The sequence below is a fragment of the Gossypium raimondii genome, chromosome 8 (genome assembly GCF_025698545.1).
Source record: "Gossypium raimondii isolate GPD5lz chromosome 8, ASM2569854v1, whole genome shotgun sequence".
NCBI classification, from domain to species: domain Eukaryota; kingdom Viridiplantae; phylum Streptophyta; class Magnoliopsida; order Malvales; family Malvaceae; genus Gossypium; species Gossypium raimondii.
Window position 1 is genome coordinate 58,860,764 of NC_068572.1, and position 27,970 is coordinate 58,888,733.

General features: G+C 32.5%; 1 protein-coding gene, 1 long non-coding RNA gene and 1 pseudogene across 3 annotated transcripts in view; 2 read left to right on the top strand and 1 right to left on the bottom strand.

The window, feature by feature from the left end:
- LOC128043095 (uncharacterized) overlaps nt 1-27,970 on the bottom strand; it is a 53,475-nt gene that overhangs the window by 12,028 nt on the left and 13,477 nt on the right. The gene's annotated exons all lie outside the window — the stretch shown is intronic.
- On the top strand, nt 9,368-14,464 carry LOC105792587 (flowering locus K homology domain). 2 transcript variants are annotated; one of them, XM_012621225.2, is made up of 7 exons: nt 9,368-9,543; nt 10,048-10,525; nt 12,336-12,588; nt 13,026-13,183; nt 13,275-13,553; nt 13,721-13,915; nt 14,075-14,464. In XM_012621225.2, the coding sequence occupies exons 2-7, from the start codon at nt 10,061-10,063 to the stop codon at nt 14,243-14,245; spliced, it is 1,521 nt and encodes a 506-aa protein (XP_012476679.1). In that variant the 5' UTR covers nt 9,368-9,543; nt 10,048-10,060; the 3' UTR covers nt 14,246-14,464. The 2 variants fall into 2 exon arrangements, with proteins under 2 accessions (XP_012476679.1, XP_012476680.1); XM_012621226.2 differs by having other exon boundaries at nt 9,369-9,543; nt 13,035-13,183.
- LOC105792592 (GDSL esterase/lipase At4g10955-like) lies at nt 16,677-18,447 on the top strand (annotated as a pseudogene).

The window sequence follows — 27,970 nt, forward strand, 5'->3', positions numbered from 1 at the left end:
GATTATCTTGAACCTTAAATGTTAAGCACATCTTAATCATTTTGTTCAAGAATAAATGGTGCTGATTTCACAAATATGTCTCCCCAAAATTTTTTTGTCAAATATTAAACCAAATTAAGATTAAAATATTGAAATGTATTATCTGCATTGATAAGATGAAAGCTTTGAGATCTTAAGTTCGAGTTTTATTATCTATAGATTTTATCTGAATTTTTTAAGTTTATAAGTACAATAGCGATTATATTTGAAATTTAAAAATTAAATGGGTTTATTATATTAATTTTAAAAATATAAAATTAATATGTAACACTGTTTTAAAGCTTATAAAATATAAATATTACATTACAAAATATTATCTGTACTATTGGATATAACAACTATTAGAGCTAGCTATCTTTGAAACAATAATAATAATTATTATTGCATTAGTAATATGAATAAAATTAATGTAAAAATGTTGGGGAAATTGGTGATCTTGGTTAGGTCTAATAAATCTTTTAAAAACTCAAAAATCAAAAGAAAAAAAGATTGCAGATTTTGAGCATGGAAAGAGAACAATTATTAAACTAAAAAGTATTAAAATGTCTTCGCAATCGTTTAATCCCTAAAACATTTTAGATTTTGTTTATCAATCTTGATTACACCAATAATGTTGGTTTTACCACAACATTAGTTGGATGATCTGTTTTATATTTTTATTATACAATTAAAATGTTATATATTAAAAGTTAAGAATTTATTTGAATAATAATTAAAGATTAGTGTGGTAAAAGTACAAACATTACAATCTCAAGGAGAACATGAGTTTGAATTTTAGAAACGAAATTGTTGGGAGGAATAACCATAAATTCATGAAATGATTAGTTTTCATGAACCGTGTTGATGGTTTATCTAACAAAGAGGAGAAGGCAATGAGGCATGTGGTTCACCTTGTTTAATACAAGGCAGAGGGTTGCTCAATAGGGTAGTTGAATTAAAGGAAGGATGAGGAAAAAGGAGAGATCCAGATATCCTCATTCCACATAAGCTTATATACTCTTAGCCTTGGTCATGAAATGTCATGTGCCAAGCTTTTACAATTGATTCAGATGGATGGGCCATCACTATAGACCTAAGTAGGGTGACAATTATACGTGTTTTCAATAAGCTCAGATGGATGGGACATTATGGTTGGTGCCAGGTATGACAATTAACAGGTAGGGCCCTTGTGGGTATTAAGCTGAGGAGTGCGTCCAAGGAGTTTATTGAGAGGTGAAAAAATATTCGGTTTGCATTTGAAAATTTGTTTCGTTCAAATTGTTGTTAGAACAAAAAGGTTAAATGCAAAGTAACATAGAGGTAACATTCAATGTTGGTTAACATTGTTCAGACACAACGATTTTACGTCTGTGGAACCTTACCCAATGAATGATTTTATTTAACAATCATCTGGATCGTTGAAGACATGGAGAGTCCTTGCCGAAATCCAATCATTGTTTTTGTTAAACATGCCACTACTTTGAAGGCAAAATAAAAAAGTCAAACACCCATGGGTCAAAATAGCCCACAACCCAAGCAAAAAAAATTATTCTCGTTCTAACAGAACATGGAACGAGTAGGTTAAAAACTCCAATAAGAGGTAAAGTGTAATAGACTGCAAAACTATACATGAACTTTGATTTTGTGCGGTTTTACCTATGAAATTTTGATTTGATTCAAATTTCACAAGTCATTAACAAATTTATCAAATTAACACTATTTCACGTTGATATATTACTTATATAAACAATCATATTAGTCTAATATGAAAATAAATATATGTATTACAATTGAATCAAAATTAAAGTTTTATATATACATATGAACCACAATTCAAGTTTCACACGTATAATTATACCAAATTAAAGTGCATGTATGAACCAAAGTTGATATATAAATTTAATATTAGAAAAGTTTAATATAAAGCGATACAACAAAAGATTGGGATTCTAATGCATTGTATTTATTTTAATTAGGAAGGATCTGAGTTACTTTTAATAACCAATTTAATATCTTTAATTAAATCTCTTCCATGAATCAAATCATCAATATAATACCCATTTAGCATTGGGTATTTATTAGGTACCGCATAATTAAACCGGTTTCCGGTCGGTCGGTTCGATTTTGGTAGGGTATAAACCGGCTGAATCTTTGAATTGAAATTGAAATGGAGACAACGTGGGGGTTAACACTTAACGGTGGTTGACACTCTAATGAATTTATATTTCCTTTTTCTGTTCAAACAGTGCTACAGTGAACCCCATCTTCTTTCAATGGCTATTTTGTCGGAGACTCCTAAAAAGGGACAAACCTTCTTTACTCGTATTTGTCCATCTCGCATAATTTTTACCAATTTGAATCCATCAGATTTAAATTTAAATTTAAATTTAAAAAATTTAAAATATTATTTTGATTAATAAAATGGAGATCGATTTTCAAACTTAGTTTTGGATTTGGATGGATAGTACGTTTACTTGCAGTTAGTGTAAAAGTGTGAGACAAAAAATAAACTAAACGCACTGCAATAGAGATTAATGCTCATCCAAACTCACACTTAATCAACTCAAACTAGGTTTATCTATTTTATTATCTTTATAACCAAAATAAGAAAGTTTCAATTTCATCCTTGAACATCTTTAATTTACTTCATCTCTTACTTTTATTAAGAAAATGGGTACATAAAATAGTAAAAATATTTAATTGTCCAAAGGTTATTTATTTATGAAATTCATTTGGATTTTAATTATAGAATGGAAGTTTGGTAGGAATTAGGGTTGGAAGATGCTAAGAAATAGGGACCCATTGACGAGATTTTCATTTTTGCCTTCAAATGCTTGTGGTGGGTACCCCATGATGCCATAAAACAGTGTTTCCATGGCAGATTTTGAGGGTTTTTCTCTCTTTCAATATTGACAGTAAAAAGTTTGTGTTTGGAAGGTGGGAAAAAAAAGGTTGTAAAGTGAGTAGATTTTTTAATTCAAGATGAGAAAGTGGGGGGAATTATGGAGTGCAAGTATAATATGAGATATTTCAATTTATTTTAAATTTGCTTACATTAAAATATCAGAAAATGTTTGTATCAAAAAAACATATATATCATAAAAATGTTAAATTAATAGAAAAGCTTATGATTTCATTACTTTATACGTTCCGATTATATCTGTTTTTTTTTATATAATGCTTAGGACTATTCATAGTCACTCCCAACCCATAAATAAGAGGATAATGAGCTTCAACGCACTCAAAAAACATATCCTCCTGTATTGGCAACAATACTTATACGAATTGAACTGATACTCAATCGACCCTAGGTTCTCCTTATTTAGATATGTTTTATTATACGCTTTCTATTATTACCCACAACTTTTTCAAATCCTTAAATCAGAACATAATATGTACTTAAACACATTCGAATTCATGTTCTCCTTATTATTGCAACAACAACAATCTTATCTGAATTAAGACTCAACCAACTATTTAAATAATTTATTATATTTTATTGATTAAACTTTAACTCAAACAAGTTTACAATTTTTAATTTATATCTAAAGAAACCTTTTACATAAATCAATTTTTCAAGTTTATTTGGATATAAATTAAAGAATAAGTTTATTTAGATATAAGTCAAGTAATGACTTTTTCGAGGAGCTTAAATCTTGAAGACTTTTTACTTGATCTATTTTTCTTAAGTAAAGAGATTTAATTTCTAAAAGAAGATCGCTCTTAAAAAATCTCTTATATTTATTTCTTAAATACGTTTAAGAAAAAGTCAAGGAAATATCGTTCAAAAGTTATTATACGTTTATTTAAGAGAAGACTTATTATTTGTTATTCAAAACACTTATTTTTATTGCAAAATTCATCGTAAACAAACTATTCTTATTGGCTTTTTTTTAAGAATTTCTGGAAAATGTAACATTAGATTAATGTATAAATGTAAAATTACAAGATGACGAGTAAAGTAAACTTAAATCACTTATATTGATGATTGATAGTAAATTGTTGTCCCCATAAAACTCCACAAATCTAAAAAAATAACCATCTTCACGTTTTTTACTCTTTCAATTACGACACCCAACATGTAATTTTAATGAATTTTCAAATTCTTAATATTTTTCAAAAATTGACATTTAAAAGATCCAAAACAATGCAACAAATATCCGTGAAATTGGGTTGTCAATTGTGTTACTATTTACCTCACTTCAATCAATAGTGGCCAGCTATGTGATTTTGTACAATTATAAGCTTTTGAGCTACAAATTATGAAACTCATGACCAATTTTAATTTTGAAGTGCACCCATTTCGTGAGTATAATAATTTTTATTGTAATTTGAAATGAAAGATAACCAATAAATGGGCTGTCAATGTATGTCCAAACCATCCAATTAATGCCTATCAACTAGTGATTCAAATTATATTGAGTTTAAAGTTAATATTGATGACAGTGTACCAAAACATATATCATTTGTTGTTGTGGGTGGTGTGATTCAGGATCATAAGGGGAATTGATTATTTCGCTTTGACATGAGAATTGGCAGATCTGATATTTTCCAAACGGAAGCAAGGGCACTTTACTTGTGGTTGCTTGGCATGAAGGGTTCCGACATATTAAAGTGGCAAGTGATAATGTTATCTTGATTGATGTGGTTAGTAATGGATATGCACTTGGCAATAATCTTTTGGAAGTTCAACTTATACATACTATGATTTTGAAGGAATGACAGAGTTAAATTTCGGCATGTTTTGAGGGAGTAAAACAAAGTTGCTGATTGCATAGTAAATATGTCAAATGGAGATTTGAATATGATATGTTAGTTCGTTGAGCCACCTGAGGGTGTTCAGAATCTATTGGAGAATGATATTCAACAGCCTAGAATAATGTCTGACTCTTAATAATAAAGTCGTGTAATTACTGAGTTGAAAAAAAATATTCCATTGTATATCCAAACCATACCCATATTATACAAATACTTTTTCTTTTGCTATTGTTGTGTGATACTAAAATTCCACATTGACACTTAATGGAAAAGAGGACGAAAATTTTAACAAAGTAATCTACAAGGATTAATTAATTTGCTTATTTCAAATAATGGACTAAAATATGGTCCAAAGAATAGTATAAGGATGTCTATGGTAGTTTAACATTTCTTTTTTCTTTTTAGGTTTTTTAAATTTAAAATCAACTTTTAATGAGTTGATTTCAAAGTCCAACTAACTATATTATTAAGACTCTATTGGCATGAGTTCGAGTGCATTGAAGCGCATTATCTTATTATTTATAGGTTGTGGAGGGGTTACGGGTAGTTTTAGGTATTATGTCAAAAAAAGTAAATATGATCAAAACTTGTAATGAGGTTGCACATAGGTTCATTAAGAGGGTAAACACTAGTTGCGAGTTTTAAAGCTACTCCATATCCAGGACGATGTTCAAACCCTCAACCACTAGTTAAGATAAGAGAGACCTTTGTTATTTCACCTAACTCGCGTAATTTAATAATATTGATTTTGGTTTTGGGTTTTTGGATAATGGAAAATTTTTCTTATGATAAATCTTTTAATGTGGTATTTCTACTTTCTAAATACCCTGTGGTACTTTCTTAATATACGAAATTAAAAGTTTAGCATTTGAAAGACTGAGTTTAAATCCAAAAAAAAAACCTTTTAAGGATATACTTGTCAATTAAAAGACCAAATCAAAATAATTATTTTACTATTAAATGAATTTATTTAGTTCATATATTAATAAAATAATCAAACAATGTCTCATTTCGTTTAAAAATATTATTTATTATTTAATAAAATTATATTTTGAAAGTTTTTTATAGTTTAATAAATGAAACATTTTGTTGAGAGTTGAATTGCGAATGAAAAAAAATTTTCATATATTTTTAATTGTAAATGTTAGCTCTTTCTTTTCAATATTATTTCAATCTTTTAATAGTACATTGATTAAAGTGATTTATGTAATAATAAAGAGACTATTTTAATCCAATCCCTATAATAAAGGGACTTTGAAGGAAATTTCACCTTTGATTTAATATAGGAATGGTACTGTATGGGAAGAGCCGGGAAGACTGTTGATAATAGTTGTTTTTGGTTGGAGGGAAAAAAATTCAATATTTTAGGGGTGAGTTCTCACTTGATCTAGGAAGGTATAGAGGACAACTTTTTGTCACTTTCAAGGTTTCATCCAAAAAGTCCAAAAGATTCAAACTGTTACTTTTTAGACAAATTTTCATTTTTGAGCTGCCTCCCACCACTTCCTTTGGAATTGGGATTCAACCCTAAATGGCTAAATTCAATTACAAATATAAACATCCATTATATTAAAAGGCATGTTGTAGAAATTAGAAGAGAATGACAAATTATATTTGGGTAATATGTTGACGAAAACGTTAGCTAAATTTAAGAAAAAAATTTAGTAAAATCAAGTTAATTTTATGTTTATTCATATCCACATCACTCACACACACTATATCTATCAGAGAGTTTACTTTTAAATTGAGTTTTCCAATTGCTCTTTAGAGACTCAAATTTAGTTTACCTTTAAATCGAGTCTTCCAACTGCTCTTTAGAGACCCAAATTTGGGTGGATTTTGTGGAGTGAATATCCTTTGGTCACTAGATCATTAGCGAGAGTTTTTATGTGGTATTATATTTTATCATAAATTATTTTTGGTCCATCGTAGAGCAATCAAGGTTGAAGTTGAAAAATTCTTTTAGGGGTAGAATTAAGTTGTTTATTTTTATGATAATGAAAATATAATTTTATCATTTTAATAGCCTGTATCTTAAATTTTAAAAGTTTTAATTAAAATTTTATCATTTTGGGAGGCCAAAGTGCATATTTATCATTACTCATTTTAGGGGGAACGAGACCTTGCCAGCTCCCTTGGCTCTACCCCAGCTAGTGCTCTCCAAAGAGGTAAACGGTTGAACATAAAATGTGCTCCATTTCTGTGAACGAGAATTGAACCTTCCAACCACATAGTTGAGAAATGAGATAAGCAACCATTATTCCACAATTTATTGTTACATTTGATCATAATTTTAGTATCGTTTGATATTGTATTTGTAACGTATAATCTAATAGTTAATTTAGCCTAGATGTTGTAGGAGCAATTGGCGGCAATAATTTATGAAAAGTGAAGAAAAATGGTGCATTTGGGGGGTTAGAGATGGAGGGACCATTTGCCCATTGTCCCCCATTTCTTGTGCCCTTGAGTGAAGGAAGTGAAAAGTGGGGTTCATGAAGATGTGTAGCCAATTGTATGGACCAAATTGAAAATAAGATTTATGTGGCACTGCCATGTCACAAAAAATAAAAAATTCAAAAAATTTTAAAAATAAAAAATAAAAGAAATATTTTTTTCAGGTTAATTCATTTCAAAACTGAAATATTTTTAAAAATAAAAATATTATTTTAAAATTTTTAAATTTTTTAAAAATTATTAATTTGAAAGAAATATTAAAATTATAAAAATATTAAATAAATTAAAAAAGTTAAAAAAATAAAAATCATTTAAAAGTTTAAGCGCAAAATGAATCTGGACATACTGGTATCCTGGTTCACATTGAATGTGGGCATGTGGTTGTCCAGGTTCACATTGAAATACTGCATTTCACAAGAAGTTTTGCAGTCTTTTGAGGTTTTAGCGTCTGATTTAGTTATTTACGTTGGAGCTTGTTTCTTTGCTATCATTATGAAAGGACGATCCTTTTACCTTTGCTGCTCCGGCTCTGCTTCATATGTTTTGTCTTCTTGGATGTGGCGTTTGCGTTCTTCTCACAGCCAAGTACATGGCGAAATATCATCTTGGATCAAAATGGTGTTACTTCTCTAAATTGGACCTTCATTTAATGGTAAAGTTGTATGCCATATGCAGTCACAATATTGAATGACAAGTGACAGTGCATGTATTATCAAGGCAATGCATTAGACTGGACATAAGGCTAATTTTATACCACCGTTTTGCTTATGCATTAGACTAGAAATGGATTTAACATTGAATCTGGACAGATGTTGGTTCAGGTTCAATCTGAATCTGGACAACCATATGTCCGTATTCATTCTAGACTTTAACTTCTAAATGATTTTTTTATTAATTTTTAATTTTTTGGAACTTTTTGAATTTTATTTATTTATTTTTATAAAATTTATTAATGTTTTTAAAAAATTATATTTTATAAAATTAATTTTTTAAAATATGTATTTTTAATTAATTTTTTAAGTTTTGAAACTGTCTAGGTTCATTCCAGTAAAAAATAAATAATGTTTCTTTTATCACCGACATGAAGCGCCATGCCAGAACCGTTAACAACCACATCAATATTGTAACAATTAAAGATGAAAAACGTTGACCAAAGGGCTTAATTGATGCAATTTAAGAGTTTGAAGACTTAATTTTGTACATTTTTCGCTGAGGGGTTTAATTGATTTTTTCGCAAAAATTTAGGGGCTTATATACCCCTTTAGCCTATGTTTAAAATATCAATAAATGATTGTCAAACTTCTTAACTTCCCTTATAAAATTAAAAAAAAACTATACAAATGTATCAAATAATTATCTTTTATATTTATCAAAATTACCTTTTTTATTATTATTAAATTTGCACTTAAACCATAACAACCAATACATTTTAATAACATTCAATATTGTGCAACAATCAATCAATAAATAAAAAAATATTTTTTAAGTAATATTATATTTTGTGAATTAAATAATAAAATTTGTATTCTAAATCAAATGAATCAAATAGATAATGTAACATTCTCAATAATATGCTAAATAATCTTATATTTCGGTTATCTTATTATCAACGGTGGCGGAGTGTAGTAGAGACTCAGGGCCATGACCTCCCTAAAATGGTAAAATTTTAATTTAAACCTTTTATAATTTATAAAATTTTAAATTATCAGTGATAAAATTACACTTTAACCTCTCAAAAAATTAATTTAATCCTTTAAAAATTATAAATATATAAACTATTAAAATAATAAAATTATATTTTTACGATAGTAAAAGTATATAATTTAATTCGGCCTGGCACCGACACTGAATATCAGAGATAATTTTACCTTCTATGATTCAAACGCGATCTAAAAAATAATTGTGAACATTTTTAATGGAAGCTTAATAAAATCAACTTATGTTTTGGGCCAAATAATAAATAACTATTTTAGTTGAGACTTCTTTAAAGTCCATCTTGGAAAACCCAAATCCACAAAAATCATAGGGGCTCAGCCCAACATGAAACCCAAATTGCAGGGTTGTTTTTGTCATTTAATCTTAACCTAGGGCGAAATTTGCAAATTCAACTTTCTCTAAAAACCGCCCCCAATCAGAACAGATAATTTTGACAAAAATAATTTTCTGGTCCCGTTTCTCTCTTCTAAAAACCCCTCAAAACCTAGCTAGATTTTGTTTTCTCTTTTATTTTTCACCATTCCAGCTTATATTTCTTTTTATTGTTTTTTCAAAAACCCATCACCCTCCTGCTCTTATCTTCTCTCAGTATCACATGTAAGTATCCAAATTCAATTAATTTTCGTGCTTTAGGGTTTTTATATGTTCTAGTTCATATTTTATACAAGCATTTTTTTTTCTGATTTGAGTTTTTCTAAGCCTTATTCATTACTGGGTTATCTTTGTTTTGCAATGATATGCACTTCCTTTTGTAGTTGAATTGCTCTGTGACAAGCTTGGGTTTTTCTTAGTTTTTCTTCTTCTGTGAATTGGTTCTATAAAGGTTTTCTCAGTAGTGAGTAGTTCTGGTTTTATAGTTAAATGCAAAATTTTTTGGGGAGTTTATTTGCTTGCTGTTACTGGGTTCAGTTGTTTTCTTTCTGTTTTGTTTCATGTATTTATTTTTGTGTAGAATCACGGCTAAACAATTGAATGTTTGAGTTTTGGGATTTGAGGTTGGCACAATTTGATTAATATTTCATATTAGTTACTTTTATTTGAAAAACAGTCAGATTGACACAAATATTTGCCTTGTAATATTCATTTCTTCCTTTTCTGCAGAAAAACAAGGCTTATGGCTGAAGTTGATCAAAGCTTTGTTGAACATGAGGAGGAACAGGTGCAAGAACCTCAGAACTTGGAGCAGAATCTGAACCTGGAACATAACTTGAACTTAGGGAACTACGTGGACTTGGAACCCAGTATGAACTTGGAACACAATGTAAGCTTGGTCCACAACGTTAACTTGGAGCAGAACTTGCATGAGGAGGAAGATCAGGAAGAGGACCCGGAGGAGCAAAATTTGCAGCAGGAATCAGAACATCAACCAAAAGTAGAACATGAAGACGAGGCAGTAGTTGGAGGTGGTGAAAAGAAGTGGCCTGGATGGCCTGGAGAGAGTGTGTTTCGAATGTTGGTTCCCGCGCAAAAGGTCGGTAGTATAATCGGACGAAAAGGGGAATTCATAAAAAAAATAGTTGAGGAGACGAGAGCACGTATCAAGATACTTGATGGTCCTCCAGGGACGACAGAAAGAGCTGTAAGTTTGTAACTTTCCTTCTTGTCTTTAAGTATGTTTGACTTTGATTCTGGGAATAGACTGTTATATAGAATGATTGTGCAGCACAAAGTCGGTTTCCTTAACTGCAAAAGTGGCAACTTAAGCAGACAGTAATTGCAGGACTGCTCTTTGCCCTTGCAATTTCTTGCATATCTTCTGATTCTTGTTGGAAACTTTTGCCATTTCAATTTTTTATTTGTTCATGGGCATTTATTTGGCATTTCGTGCTTCTAGTGAAGTGATGTAGTCATACAATGATATGGGAATGATTCTCCCTATATTAAATAATAAAGCTCCTAGTATTAGGAATTGCTTACATGCATGATATATTGGTTTATACCGTAAACATGAAGATGAAGATGATACAAAAAAGGGTAAGCATCAAACATGCATCACCAAATCAAATTTAAGCTTTAACATATTCTTTTGTAATCTAAAACAATTTTATAAACCAAAGTAAACTGACAAGCCTTAATCTCAATATATTTGGGATGGGCTACAAGAACCAAGATGTAGAAACATTCAAGTATATGGGAAACAATAAAGAAATAGGAAGAAGAGTTGAAGTGCTAAATTAAAAAATGTAAGATTCATAGTTAATTACTTGATGCACCCCTTTTGTAATTGGAAACACATCTGTCAATCCATCATAAGTTCCTAATTTCATAACTACTCATACATATCCCATATTACTAACATATTTGTGAGGGACAATCCTATAGAGGTAGATAAGAAAACAACTAAGAAACAGGAAGAAGAATGGAAGAGCTAAATTAATGGATGTAAGATTCAGTACTCAAGAAGCAGTAATTTGAATAAGTATAATTCTTTGTTACATAATAATTGTTCATTACCTCTTAAAGTTGCAACATTTCGGCAGTCAACTACTTGCCCAAGGCATGATATCATTTTGAAGATTTGGGTAATTGAAGAAGATTGTAAGGAAGATCATAAGAAGCAATCGATAGAATATAGATACAGTTCGCTTTTCTGCAATAACAACAATGAGTCTGTGCAGGTTCTGTTTGCAAATTTTAAGGCAAGGAGTCAATCATCAATCAGACTCCAGTTTTGAGGATCTAAAGTCCCAGATAGCAGGGATCCGCATTGAGTATTTCAAATTTCCAAAAGTTTGAAATCTTGTCAGAACAAGAAGCTCTGCTTTCTCTCTGGTAACTTCAGAACCTGGATGATTGGTGTCTTGCCTCCAGATAGTAAAGAAACTCTAAAAGGAACCTGTGGAAACAGCTTAACGATCCGTGGAATTCAAGCTAAAATCAAACTCTTATTTATTAGAAATATGCCTACAATAACTAGGGTCTAAAGTTATACAAATTCATGTAAAAACTGTCTCAATAACATATTTTAATGCATATATGATATGTTTCCTAATAAAATTCAAAATCTATAATCTAAATAACTTACAAAACTTAACAGGTAAAAACCACTTGATTAGTTAGTGTTCCCTTACTGCAGACAAGGCTAATAGTATGTATAGATGCTTGGGCATCCAATTGGAGAAAAGTAACTCAACTAAGGAAAAGTTATAATGTTGCTGAAATAGAACAGTTCTCGTAAAAGTGAGTATCATTGTTGAACAAACTCAAGTGGTTTTCTTTTAAGTATGGAGAGTTTAATGTCATGTAATAGATCATATCTAATCTGATCAAATATGGTATTTTTTTTCACCCATGTGATACAATATTCTTAGTATTTGCTGATGGGATGTAAGAATTGGGATGTTACACTTAGCCTTTGTGCTGATGCCACTGCTTTGTCTTTTCAATAGGTAATGGTATCTGCCAAGGATGAGCCTGATTCTTCTCTTCCGCCCGCTATGGATGGACTTTTGAGGGTCCATAAACGCATTGTTGATGGTTTGGAGGGTGATCCATCTCATGCACCTATGGCTGCGGGAACCAAGGTTTCAACTAGGCTGCTAGTCCCCGCCTCACAAGCTGGAAGTTTGATTGGAAAACAGGGAGCAACTGTCAAATCCATTCAGGAATCTTCTAATTGTATTGTCAGAGTTCTGGGAGCAGGTTTTTTCCTCAAGATTCTTTTCTTGCATCTTTTGCTTTTTCTTTATACTTAGTGGTGCTGAAAGAGTAGAGTTTTAATGTTCGGTCTGCATAAACTATTTTTAAGTTTTATTCTTAATTTCATTTCATATTGCTCCATGTATGCGTTTCAAGAAGTTGTGGGCGAGTAATGTTACCGCTCACAAATTAAATCATACTGCTCTCAAATTAAATCATAACGTTGACAATATGACTTCTGATTTCTACCTAAATTGAAGAATATGGTTTATTTTTAGTACTAATGCCTGATAATTTGATGTTGTTTAGTTTCGGCATCTTTTGTTTGATAATCTCAGGCTATATCATTTTCTTAAAAGGATTTCGTTTGTAATTTTTTTTGTGCTTCTGATGATATGTTGACATTTCTTTTATCTTTCTCTATGTTTAAATAAAATGAGATTCTGCAGAAGACCTTCCCGTCTTTGCTCTTCAAGATGATAGAGTTGTTGAAGTTGTTGGAGAAGCAGCTGGTGTGCACAAAGCGGTGGAGCTAATTGCAACTCATCTCAGGAAGTTCTTAGTGGACCGCAGTATAATTCCGTTATTTGAAATGCATGTGAGGCTTCAATTTTTAGTTCACCGATGGTTAATTGTGCCTCTCCTTTTGTATAAAATGTAATGAAAAATCTGTTATATGGTTCTATCAGATGCAAAGGTCTAATCATCAGATGGATCACATGCCACCTCATCAATCCTGGGGTCCACCTCAAGGTGTCCCTCCAAATGCTAGTGGAGGTTCTGGTTATGGTCATAATCCTCAGTACATGCCACCTTCTCGGCAAATGGACAATTACTACCCTCCTGCTGATATGCCACCTCATATGGAAAAACAGCCCCATCAGGGTATTTCTGCCTATGGAAGAGAAGTGCCAATGGGTGCCCATGGATCATCAAATCCCCAGAATGCACCATCAATGATCACACAGGTATACTGCCTACTTACACTGTGGTGTCTATTTTCCCGCCCCAGCTACTGTTATGGTTCTTTGTTTTAACGGCAATGTTTCCAGTCCTGCAAAATTTTAAGTTGATGAATGGTCGTGGTTCTTGAACTAGACCAGATAATGAAGTTTTCTGTGTTTTCTCTTTATAGGTCACTCAGCAAATGCAAATTCCACTATCTTATGCTGATGCTGTTATTGGGACAGCTGGTGCAAGTATTAGCTATATTCGACGTGCTAGTGGGGCAACTGTCACCATTCAAGAAACCCGGGGTGTCCCTGGTGAAATGACAGTCGAAATAAGTGGAACTGCTTCACAAGTTCAAACTGCTCAGCAACTGATACAGGCAATGTTCTTTGCCCTGATTTCCTAAAAATGATACTTGTCAAAAAAAAAAAAAAAAGGGTTGTGTAATAATCATGTAATCAAGTTAGCATTAATCATGGCAGTCTTGTATAGATTGTGATGGTGGGCTAAATACTGATATTAATTAACCATGTTGCAGAATTTCATGGCAGAAGCTGCTGCGGCTCCAGCTCAGGCACAAGCAGGTGGGGTTGCAGACCAAGCCTATAATCCTTATGCAGCTCATAGTTCGGTATATGCTTCGCCACCATCCAATCCCGGACATGCAGGAGGGTATGGCTCTGTTTATGGTTCAAACTATGGGTACTAAGTAAGAATTGTTTTGATTTTCGATGTTGTCTTAGAGATAGAAAATTCTGGGGGTAAGTTAACTGAAATTTGTTTTAAAGTATGGACAATAGACTGCTGTAGAAAGTTGTAATCTTTGCTTAACGTCATGAGTTAAAAAACAAACCAAAACATGTTAGGTTTTATGGTATGCATTTTCAATGCTTTTGATATTTTAATGTTCATCTCCAGTTTTTCCTTAGTTTTAAGTCCCTTGCTTTAAAGTTTATTAGCATTGACTGTCGATCTTGTAGACGTAATGCTCCAAGTTTTGTTCAAATGGAGATATTTACACCATTGGATATGATAATTTATAAAAGAGATATTATTCTCAAAAATTTTAGGTGAATGTTAGTTAAATGACCTTTGTCAGTGCATTTATACTGCTCAAAAAATTGGTTTACTATTAAAAATTAATAAAATATATTTTTACAATTTTATAATTAATTTAAATTGAGTCAGGCTTATCGGGCCGGGCGGGTTACTGAGTCTAATTAGGAAAATCATGCTTCTAGTGTTCTTATTATTTGTCAGCTGCTAAAAGAACATTGATTAAGGTTCAAATTCTGTTGTTGCAAAGTTATTTTTATTTATTGATGCATGTGAAACTGGAAGAATGTTTGAATTTAATCAAACCAAACTTTTATCCTAACTACCATTAACCCCCCCGGGGCTTTTAAGACTTTTCATAACATAATTTTTAGAATCTAATGTCTTAAATTATTATAATATTAATATAGTTTTAAAAGAACAATATTAATATAGCTCATCCACGATGCGATGCGAGTGAAAAGTAAATATTAAATAAGGTTTTAGTTGAATGGGTTTAAGTTCGTGTTTATAATTTTTATATAAAATAACAAAAATATCCTCAAAATAATATAATTTACCTTGTAAAGTAAGAATATTTTCGTATCACCCAACTGGGATGATATACTCGATTGACTCATAATACTTAATCAAGTGCTTAGCATATATGTATAGATTATATTTAAAGATTAAAAAATATCAGTTTTCTTTATCAGTCAAATATAGAAACTAAATAGACAGAAGACTCGATTCTTTAATTTATCATTTAAAACAATTAAAAAATTAAATAGATTCCCAAGTGAATATGTGAATCAATCTCTTTATATCTATTATTTACACTTAAAATAAAGATAATTAATAAAGTTATTTTCTCTATTTTTAATTAATAAAGTGTTGGTATAGGAAAAATAGTTAAAATACATCATTAGAAGAAAAATGAGAAAGTTATAAATTACTACATAAAAAATAAATAAATTTATAATAATCTATCCATCTATAATTCCTTCATGTGACTTTATTAAAATATATTTATTTTATAAAGCAATAAATATTATTTTAAAGAGGTTTATATTTTGATAAATCTAAAAAATATATGTATGTAATGACGTTTAAATCCAATATACTTTTATACTCATTCTTTTAACTTTATCATTTCAATTAAATCATATTTAATTTTAATAAATTTATTATATAATTACTTTCACCCATATCGTGACTCGTGAGAATGTTATAATCTAATATTTATAAAAAAATATAAAAAAATACATGTTAGTGTGTATAAAAATATCTATAAAAACATATGAGAAAAATAACTTTTCCAAATCTTCTCTCTCTTCCCTTTTCCCATTGCATTGCACTCATTCCCCAGTGTAATGCATAGTTTCTTCAACCCAACAAAGAAAAAGGAAAAGGAAAAATATTGGTTGCCTTCTAAGACTATCATATTTACACCATCAACATCTATAGATAATCTATTTTGATTGAATTGATGCCACGAGTTAATTTAATTAAAATTATTAAAATATTTTTATATATAAAATAAATTATATTATTATAAGAGTATTTTTATATTTGTAATATAATAAGTTTTGAACCGACACCTAATACAAACATTTTGACTATCGATTGATTTAATTTTTATATAAAATTTTATTTATTATATTTTTTCACTCATAGAGTAAATATGCCATAATCTGATAAAGTTAAATTAAATATAAAATTCCCAAAACATAAACTATAAAAGGAGATTTGAAAAGGAAAAAAAATGGCAAAGCTAAGAACATATAATCATATATTATATGTAAGCAATCATACGATGCCTATATTGCGTCAGCCACATAACATAACATTGGGTTTGGATAAGAAAGAATTATGAAATTAAGAAGGGACTTGAAGATTAAAAGTACACAATGACAGCCACTTCCAATTATTATTATTATTATTGACTTTGTGGGTCATAAATTATTTTTGAAAAATAAAATAATAAAATTTAAAATTTATAATTATATTAAAAATTTTATCACATGCGTATGTGTATAAAAACCATATAGTTGCATTTATTTATTTATTTTCTTATTCTTATTCTTATTCTTCTTAGCTTTGGATTTGTCCTATGGTTTGATTTGGGGAGATAGGAATTATGTTCCATCTATAAATTGGTGGTGTCTTAAGCTCAAAGTGAGTGGCAAAGCTTCACCTCCCTATTCATCCCATCATTTTGGTACTCTCTTTTCTTTCACTCTTTATTATCACTTCCTTTGCTTTTTTATTTTTTGTTTATATTCTTTGGGGGAAACCCAAAATCATGTGAAAAAAAAAGAGCTTTAATTATTCTTTGACTTGATACCATACACTAATATTCTTATATTATTGATTGATTTGTTTCTGTTGATAATGCCATATTATTAATTAGTAAAATATAGATGTTTTTTTAAAAAAAAAACCTTCCATCAAAATCATTTAGTAATTTGATTGATAGTATTCACAGAAGAGCAAAAAAAAAAAAACCATCAAAATCATTTCAAAATCCCATATATAATCACCCACATATGTTTTTCCTTTAATGTGCAGTGTTATAATGGCCTCTGGAAGTGAATACTTCAACCGTTGCGGACCCAAATACCTTAGCAATATCGACTGGAACAACGCCCACCATCGTAGGTCTGTATCAGCCAGCTTGGTTGAAGGTGTTTACATGCTTGAAGAAGATCGACAAGCCAGACGCGGAGGCTCTCAATGTGTTGCGCCACCATGGTGGGAGTTTTTCAACTTCAAAGTGGTTAATGCACTCATTGATGACAATGATAAAAGCATCTTCGGTGCCATTTTCGAATATAAACCTTCAGCTTATTCGTATCATCGTTCGATGGATCGAAGCCCTCGGTACGTAATCGCCTTTCGAGGTACCTTAATCAAGTTAGAATCGTTTGCAAGAGATCTTAAGTTGGATATCGATATAATTCGAAACGGACTTCATCATACTGGTCGTTTTAGGACCGCCATTAAAGCTGTTCTAGATTTGGTGTCAGTGGTTGGGTCTTCAAAGGTGTGGTTAACCGGTCATTCCCTAGGTGCAGCCATGGCAATGCTTGCTGGAAAAACATGGCGAAAAGAGGAATTTCTTGGAAGCATTTTGTTTAATCCGCCATATGTATCTCCCCTATTGAGAGAATAAAAAATAAGAAAGTGAGGCATGGACTTCGATTTGCTGGCACTTTAATCAAAGCTGGCATTGCATTTGCAGCTGCTGCAAGTGATAATCATAACAATTCAAATGGTATTCAAGATTCATCTTTTGCTTCAATATCTGGGTGGATTCCATGTCTGTTTGTGAATCATTTAGACCCCATATGTTCTGAATATATTGGTCACTTCAAGCATAAGAAAAAGCTTGAAGACATTGGAGCTGGGGGTCTTGCAAGGCTAACAAGCCAGCATTCACTAGGGAATATGGCAATGAGTGCAGTGGGAATAAAGGGTATTGACACTTCGGAACCACTTCATTTGCTTCCTTCGGCAAATCTGACAGTGAATCTCTATCCTTGCCAAGATATGATTTCTGCTCATGAGCTTCATCAATGGTGGAGGCCTGATCTGAACTTGAGTTGCAGTGTTTACAAGTACAAATAGTTTGTCGCTGTCATGGCTGCTGCTTGATCTGCCATCGGTTATCTCGGGGAATGTATTAATATTATTACAGGGTTTACAACTATAAGCTTTCAAAAAAAAAAAAAAAAAGTAATACTGGCTTGTAGTAAATCCTAAATAAATTTCCTAGAATTTAAGCCTTATTCTGTCCTGCCTTTGCTTGGTTTGTATTAAGATTGTATGAGTTTAATGGAAATGGTGATAAAAAAGCCTTTTGTAATTTATGTATTTATTTGTGTTGCTTCCCGGAGAGTAGTTTATAGTTAATTTGTTTAGGGGTTACTTTCCTTTATTTTACTAAAAAAGAAGCAGCCTTTTGTATGTATATTAGCCAAAAGCTAGAGTGTGTAAGGAGGGGGAGTTTTCTAAGGATTTTTCGCATTTAAACACATTTAAACTCATGAATTTTAAGTTATAATAATAATAATAGTCTTCAACTCATGCCACCACTGAAGAAATATTTATAAAATACACAAGGCAATGTAGTTAATGGCTTCTGGATGAACTTCATGATTTGTTATCGGTTTCTTTACCTAAGGGAGCAACCTGAGATCTCACTAAGGGAATTAAAGCCTCTATGTTTGATGAAGGTAGTGAGAAAAAAGTACGAGGGCTTGATGGCTTCACTTCACATTTCTTTAATTTTGCATGGCATATAGTTGGTAATGATCTCTCTAACGAGGTTAAGTTCTTTTTTGAGTGCTTGAAGATGCTTCCAGCTTTTAATGCTGCTATTGTCGCCTTAGTCTCTAAAGTGTCTAAATCCTAATCATGTTTAAGGATTTTAGATCAATCTCTTGTTCTTCAGTAGTCTACAAGTGTGTCACTAGAATTCTTGTTAAAAGGATCACTTCTTTTCTCCCTGATTTGATTTCTACTAATCAGAGCGCTATCATACAAGAAAGGTGTATTACTGATAATACCTTGTTAACTTAGGAGATTGTAAGAGGTTATAACAGGAAGAACTTGTCCATTAGGTGGGCAATGAAGGCGGACCTGCAAAAAGCTTTTGACACACTCAATTGGGGGTTTTGTGCTTGATGTTTTGACTGCCATGGGATGCCTAGATCTTTTTGTAGGGTGTATAAGAGCATGGCATCACTACTTGTTGAAGCTGGCCTGCATGCAGACAAGAAGCAGAGAAGCTGCCCGAGCCATATAGTTGTAGCTGAAGCTAATGTTGTTGATCTTGTTACTTCAAGTTAATGTTTTTTGTTGCTTAGTTAGATTTGAACTAAGTTGGTAACATATTTGATGTAATTAGGTGTTGATAGATTGATAAATCATCATAATTATGTGTGCAAGTTATGTTTAACTAGTTTCAAGACTACTTAGTGGTAGCAGGTAGTTGTTTAGCTGACATTTGTTTATTTTGACTAGCTTATTGACTGGTATATGTAATGACATTATGCCTCAACTCTTTGTTAATGAAATTATTCAAAAAAAATTTCTTCATTCTCTGGTCTTTACTTAAGTTTTTCACTTAAGCTCTTAAGCTGAGTTTCTTGTTTGTTCAGCAAGACATTGAGCCTTTTAGCTCAAGTTTCTATCAAACTTCATTCATTTTGTTTTCTTAGTTCCAACAATTGGTATCAAGAGCTCATTTTCTTAGTGGACCTGTCATTTTTCAATCCTCAAAACCATGTCTTCATCCGGATTTTCTCCAGCTCCACCACTAGTGTTTAATGGTGAAGGCTACCATATTTGGGTAGTGAAAATGAAGACCTACCTGCAGGCATTCGACTTGTGGGAGGTTGTCAACTTAGATGTTAAACCACCACCCTTGAGAGCCAATCCCATAGTGGCTCAGATCAGGCAACACTCTAATGATAGAGCTAAGAGATACAAGGCCATGTCATGCATTCAAAACAGTGCGTCTGATGTGATTTTCACAAGGATCATAGTTTGCGAGTCTCCAAAACTGGCCTGGGATAAGCTCAAGGAGGAGTTTCAAGGGACTGAAAGAACGAGACAGCAATAACTTTTGAATTTGAGAAGGGATTTTGAAAATTTAAAGATGAAGGAAGAAGAAACAGTGAAGCAATACTCAGACAGGATCATGTCTATTGTGAACATCATTAGATTGCTTGGGGACTAGTTTAGTGAAGCAAGAATAATGGAAAAGGTTATTGCAACCTTACCCGAGAGATATGAAGCCAATATCTCATCCCTTGAAGACTCAAGAGATTTTTCAAGCATCTTTTTGACTGAGCTGATCAATACTCTTTATGCTCAGGAGCAAAGAAGAGCTAGCAGACAGGAAGAGCATCAATAAGGTACCTTCCAAGCCAAGAGCAAACCAAACTCGAGCTCCTCTGGCTACAAAGGGAAGAAGATTTGGTCAGACAAGCCTAGGAGAGATAGAGCAAGAAGAATATATCCACCTTGCCCACATTGCAAAAGGCTTAGTCATCCAGAAGCAAACTGCTGGTTCAGGCTTGATGTGTAGTGCAAAGTCTGCAAAATGATGGGCCATGTTGAGAAGGTTTGCAGAAACAAAGGCAAGCTGAATCAAAATTAGCCTCAACAGCCTAGAGCTGAAGCTCAAGTGGCAGACGAAGGCTGTGAACAAGAATAGCAAGTCTTTGTAGTCTCTTGCTCAGCTGCCAAAAGAAAAGCCACAAAAGATGGCTGATTGACAGTGGTTGCATAAACCACATGACCCCTAATGCTGCTATCTTCAAGAACATAGATAAAAGTTTCAAAACAAGGGTAAAAGTTGGCAATGGACACTTCATCAAAGCAGAAGGCAAGGGAGATGTGCTGATTGACACTCCTACAGGTATCAAACTTTTTTCAAATGTCTTGTTTGTGCCTGAAATTGATAGAAATCAACTTAGTATAGCTCAGTAGCTTGAAAAAGGTTATTCAGTTGTGTTTAGAGACAATGAATGCTTGATCAATGATCCAAGTGGACCCAAACTCATGTTAGTGACCATGGTTGATAGAATTTTTGTTGTGGATTGGAACAAAAGTTCAGACAGTGCCTACATAACTATCTTAGATGAGTCTAAGCTATGATACAAGAGGTTAGGCCATGCCAACTACAAGTCACTGGTTCAGCTGACCAAAAAGGACTTGGTTGAAAACTTCACAATATCAGTTGAGAAAGAGGATGTTTGTAAAATGTGTCAGCTAGGAAAGTAAGCTAAACAACCATTTCCTTTGAACAAGGCCTGGAGAGCCTCAGAAAAGCTGCAGTTAGTCCACACTGATGTGTGTGGCCCTATGAAGACACAGTCATTGAATGGTAGCATGTATTTCATCATTTTCATTAATGATTACTCAAGGTTTTGCTGGGTTTACTTCTTAAAACATAAGTTAGAAGTGGCCTCAATGTTTTGGAAATTCAAGGCTGCAGCAGAAACATAATCAGATTGCAAGCTCAAGACACTAAGGTCTGATAATGGCACAAAATACACTTCAGCAAGGTTTCAGGGCTTTTGTGATGAAGCAAGCATTAAACACCAGCTCATCAACACCTACACACCTTAGCAAAATAGTGTCAGTGAGAGGAAGAATCGAACTTTGATGGATATGACCAGATGCCTGATGTTTGAAAGGAATTTGCCTAAGAATTTTTGAGCTGAAGCATTCAACACTACAATCTATCTTCAAAACAAGCTACCAACCAAGGCTTTGGTTTAAAAAACACCATTTGAGGCCTGGTTTGGGTTCAAGCCATCATTAGCTCACTTGAGGGTCTTTGGATGCATATGTTATGCACATGTTCCAGCAGTAAAAAGAGACAAGTTGGGCAAGAAGGCTCAACCTGGCATTCTGGTGGGTTATAGCAGTGTCAAGAAAGGATATAGGATTCTAGATCCTACATCCAACATGGTTTTTGTGAGCAGAAATTTAGTGTTTGATGAGAAATCAAACTGGAACTAGGATAAGAATGAGCTAGAATGTGGTGCTGAAGACCTAGTGATAGATCAAACTGAAGGTAATCAAAATGATCCTGAAATGGACATTGATGATGAGCCAGTCAGGGGAACCAGACCACTAGCTGAAATTCATGCAAGAGCAAATGTGGCTGCTGTGGAACCAACTTGCTTTGAAGAAGCTAAAGCTCAACAAGGATGGAAACAAGCCATGCTCGATGAAATGAAAATGATTGACAAGAACCAGACCTGAGAGTTAGTTGTAAGACCAGCCAACAGGAAAGTCATAGGAGTGAAATGAATGTTTCGAGCCAAGCACAATGTTGATGAATCGCTGAACAAGCTGAAGGCAAGGCTAGTAGTGAAGGGATCTGGTCAGAAGTATGGCATTGACTGCTTTGAAACATTTGCACCAGTGGCTAGGCTTGATACAATTAGGCTGCTAGTTGCTTTGGCTGCACAGAAGCAATGGAAGATACATCAACTCAATGTAAAATTTTGCCTTCCTCAATGGTTTTCTTAATGAGGAGATCTATGTTGAACAGCTTGAAGGTTTCAAAGTAGCTGGCAAGAAAGATAGTGTGTATAGGCTGAAGAAAGCCTTATATGGCTTAAAACAGGCACCAAGAGCCTGGTATGACAGGATTGAAAACTACCTAGCTAGCTTGGGGTTTGAAAGAAGCATCAGTGAGCCAACCTTGTATGTGAAGAAGGAAGGTGATGAAACACAGCTCATAGTCTCTTTATATGTGGATGACCTACTGGTAACTGGAGGAAATAAGATCATGTTGGCTGATTTTAAAGGCAAGATGGAGAGGATGTTTGAGATGTTAGACTTGGGACAAATGTCCTACTTCTTTGGCATGGAAGTGTCATAGACTCAGAAGGAATTTTCTTGAGTCAAAAGGCATTTGCCTTGAAGATTCTAAACAAGTTTTCCATGCTGAATTGTAAAGCAACAAGCACACCAGTTGCTATTGGAGAAAAGCTGACCAGCTAAGGTGATTTTGAGAAAGTAGATGAGTCAACTTGCATAAGTTTGGTTAGGTGTTTACTCTACATGACAGCCACAAGACCAGACATCATGTTTGTTGTGAGTCTGCTATCTAGATTCATGCATTATTGCAATGCAAGTCATTTTCAAGCTGCCAAAAGAGTTCTCAGGTACATTAAAGGTACACTACGCTTTGGAATGATGTATACCAAAGTTGATAGCATGAAGCTACTTGGTTATGCTGATAGTGATTGGGCTGGATCGATTGATGATATTGAAAGTACTTCAGGGTATCTGTTTACCCTTGGTTCAGCTATTTTTTGTTGGAGTTCAAGGAAGCAAAGTGTTGTAGCTCAATCAACAGTTGAGGCAGAGTATGTGGCAGCTGTAGGAGCTATTAACCAAGCAATTTGGCTAAGAAAAATCATGGCAGATTTGAATCTACACCAAAGGGAAGCAACAAAGATCAAATGTGACAACCAATCTGCTGTTGCAATTGCAAAGAATCCAGTATTTCATGGGAGAACCAAACATTTTAAGATAAATTTTCATTTTGTTTAGGAAATGGAACAATCTCAAGAAGTGAAATTGATTCATTGTAGTTCTGGGGATCAACTTGCTGATATCTTGACAAAGCCTCTTTATGTGTCAAGGTTCAAATATTTGAAAGCAAAATGGGAGTTTGTAGCATGCAAGCCAAGGAGGAGTGTTGAAATTGGCCTGCATGCAGACAAGAAGCAGAAAAGCTGCCCGAGCCATGCAGTTGCAGCTGAAGCTAATGCTACTGATCTTGTTACTTTAAGTTAATGTTTTTTGTTGCTTAGTTAGATTTGAACTAAGTTGGTAACATATTTGATGTAATTAGGTGCTGATAGATTGATAAATCAGCATAACTATGTGTGCAAGTTATGTTTAACTAGTTTCAAGACTACTTAGTGGTAGTTGGTATATGTAATGGCATTATGCCTCAACTATTTGTTAATGAAATTATTCAGAAAATTCTTCTTCATTCTCTGGTCTTTACTTAAGTTTTTCACTCAAGCTCTTAAGCTGAGTTTCTTGTTTGCTCAGCAAGACATTGAACCTTCTAGCTCAAGTTTCTGTCAAACTTCATTCATTTTGTTTTCTTAGTTCCAACACTACTCCAATATTTTCTATCTTTCTAAATGGTGGTCTGTAAGGACTTTCAAAGGCACTAGAGGCATCAGTCAAGAGGCGCACTGTCCTCTTATCTATTTATTATTGCCATGAATGGGTTATTTAAAATGCTGGATTTGGTAGTCAAAGAGACAATCTGTTGATATTTTTTAAGGGTACTACAGGCTCCATTGTGGGTATTAAAAGCGTCCTTGACCAATTTTACATTTTGTCTACGCTGCAACTTAATGCGTAAAAAGTGAGGTTTTTGCTATTGGTATTTCTCAAGAAGAGTTGTGTAACACCCCTAACCCGTATCCTTCTCCAGGATAGGGATATAGAGCATTACCAGAGTTTACAAATTAATTTTCAAACATTTCATTTCATCAAGCATTCATATTTATAACCAATCAAAATCAAAACATTTATAAGCTAACATTAACCAATTTAACTTATACAAGTCATTATAACCAGAATCAAATCATCCAAAATTACCAATAGAACCAATAGATAATGTGATATATCTCTAACAAACTTCCAACCCAATCGAGCTTCCGATAATCATTTCAAAACATCTAATAATTATACCTATTACCAATAATAATTCAATTCCAATAATAAAACACACATATATATAATATTCATTATCAAATAGCATTCACTTCTATTAAAATTATACAAAATATAATTCATACGAACTTACCGGTGCTAAATTGCGAAATAGCAAAATTTAAGGACATTTTGGAAAATTTCTATTTTCTCAATTTCCACCCAATCTTGATCTAAATTAATATTTCATTCAATTTACTAATTTAAATAATAAAAAATTCATTTCATGCAATTTGGTCACTTTTTGACATTTTACAAATTTACCCTTAAAGTTTTACATTTGTTCAATTTAGTCACTAAACCTAAAACATGTAAATTGGTCATTTTAATGAAAACTCATGCTAGTTGAATAATCATATATTTTCCTCCTCCTCTCCATTCCACATCCTTAAAGTATATAACATGCTTATATGTAACATTATCTATAATTTCACAATTTATTTATATATTCATTCAAAGCTGTCCACTTGAGTCATAGTCACTAAATTATTTATATCTTGAGATAAAAAACTCAAAATTGAGATCTATTAATTTTATCTGAAACTAGACTCACATATATTCTTACCCTAAAATTTTCAGAATTTTTGGTTTAGCCAATAAGTACATTTTATTCTTTAAAGTCACCTCATTACATTGTCATGACAGCCAGACCCTTCTTCACTAAAACTTAATTATCTCCTTGTAAAAATTCAGATGATATCCTGTTTATTTCTATTGAAAATAGACTCTTTAAGGATTTTAAAATATAAATTATAACCCATAATTATTTTTGTACAATTTTTTATGATTTTCCAAAGTCGAACAGGGGAACCCAAATCATTCGACCTTGTCTCACAAAATCTATTATATCTCATGATTTACAATTCCATTACTTACAACGTTTCTTCTATGAGAAAATATACTCAGTAAGATTTAATTCCATATTTTTTAATCTTCTAATTTCATTTCCATAATTTATGGTGATTTTTCAAATTTAATTTCTCGCTACTATCCAAAACTATTTTAGTGCAAAATGTTAATTACTAAGTTTATAACTTCCTTATTCTCTTTACGTATAATATTTCTCATCACTTTCACTTATTTATCTTCACTAATATATCAAGAACATAAGACTTTATATAATAAAACTCTACTATAACATCTTTTCCATGCTATTTCAATAATATCAAACTTAAAAATATATTGAAATCTCAATGTTCTTACCTTGTCCTATTGATTTCAATCTTTAACTTGATTTTCTCTCTCCTCCAGCTTCAATTTCTTGAATCCAACTTGATATTCTAGCTGCTCATAGTCTCCTTATTATCTTTCTCTCTTGATGGATATGGAAATTCTTTTGATTTCTAGGTGAAAATGGTAAGTTTTTGGAGGAAGGACCAAATTGTAAAGAAAGCAAAACTTTCCTTCTTTCTCTCTTCTCCTCACGTTGGATGCATGGAAGATGATGGGTTGGTTGCTTTTCATCTTTCTTTCCACATATATATATACTAAATAAATTAATAATAAAATAATAAAATATCATTTAAAAATTAAATTAAAATATTAATAAACTAATATTTATTTAATTATTTAATCTAAAATATCACCAACATCATCATTGCCTTCTAGATTTCTCTCTCTTCTAATTGACCATTTTTCCCTTTATGTTCTTTTAAAATTCCATCCTTGAGTCATCATTTAATTTGATAAAATTACGATTTAGTCCCTCAAAATTCTTCACCTTTTCAATTTAGTCCTAATTCATCCATTTTCCTTGGTTTCTAGATTATTCTACCCTTAAAATATTTGCACTATTGGTTCTTCAACTTTTTCATATTTACACTTTAACCCCTTAAATTTTGAGTATTTACTCTTGGGCCACAAAATTTTTCTCACTTTTGCGATTTAATACTTTCTTGAATTAATATGTCATAATATACTTCTCAATGTTGACATAACTCAAAATTACCCTTTTTATCACTTTATTTCCTTATTTTACTATATCAGAAATATTATCTTACTTTCTTACTGCAGTAATTTTTTTTTTGGGTATTACAAGTTGGATGCAGTTCATCACGTTGCTGGATTTCAGATAGGGAAGCTACCTATACAGTACTTGAGGGCACCCCTTGTGACCAGAAGGTTAACAATAAGGGTCTGTTCTCCTTTATTGGAGAAGATTTCTGCTAGTATTTCTTCTTGGATGCAGGTAGAGTGTAGCTTGTTCAATCGGTAATCTTTCATGTTCAAAATTTTTGGTATAGGCAATTTATTTTGTCAAAAGTTGTACTCCAACGTATTAATCAGATTTACGCATGCTATTTTTGGAAAGGGAAAGATGGGGCGACAAAGGGAGTAAGGGCAATTTGGGGAGAAATTTATAAGCCCAAATCCGAAGGGGGCTTGGTTTAAAGAATCTTGAGATATGGATCCGTGCTAATATGATGTTAGCATATCCAAGCTACTTTGGCTACCGAGGGCTCGCTTTGGATAGCTTGGATGTAAGCTTATATTTTAAAAGATTGTGGCAGGTCATGGTGAATGATCTTGGGGTTGCGAGGGGAAGCTAGTTCTTGCTTATACTTGCTGGTAGGTCATGGTGAATTGCCTGTGAAAAAGAACTGGGTCGAAATTAGAATGAAAAAGGTAAAATCCCTTGGCATGAAATTCTTCAGCATCCACTACATATATCGAACCATTTTATTGTTGCTTGGATGGCGATCCTGAATAGGTTACCAACCAAAGAGAGACTTCAATCCACGAGGCTTAATATCAACACTTGCTGCAAATTATGTAGTGGGCTGAGGAGACAAGAGATCATCTGTTTTTTGATTGTGAGTTCTCAAAGGAAGTTTGGGGAGCAGTTCTTAAGCTTTGCAATATTAATAGAAGACTTAGTTGTTAGAATCAAGAACTCAGGTGGGCTATCACATAAAAAGGGGAAATTGACAATGATTAAAAATATTGTACAAAAATTAGATTAAGGGGGTAAAACTATTAATACTTGTCATTAGGCTTCTTCAATACACTCATACCTACTTTCTTTCAATATAATGGTATCCATATGCGAAATATCATACTTTAAAGTCCTAGACATAAAAGGAGGAGGAGCGTTCTAAGTAACACGATGTGCATAGAATAAGGTGTA

Excerpts from the sequence above, each read along its gene's own strand:
- LOC105792587 (XM_012621225.2), top strand. The coding sequence starts at position 10,061 with ATGGCTGAAGTTGATCAAAGCTTTGTTGAACATGAGGAGGAACAGGTG. Across the intron at positions 10,526-12,335 it reads CAGGGACGACAGAAAGAGCT|GTAATGGTATCTGCCAAGGA; the intron begins GTAAGTTTGTAA and ends TCTTTTCAATAG. Across the intron at positions 12,589-13,025 it reads TGTCAGAGTTCTGGGAGCAG|ATTCTGCAGAAGACCTTCCC; the intron begins GTTTTTTCCTCA and ends AAATAAAATGAG.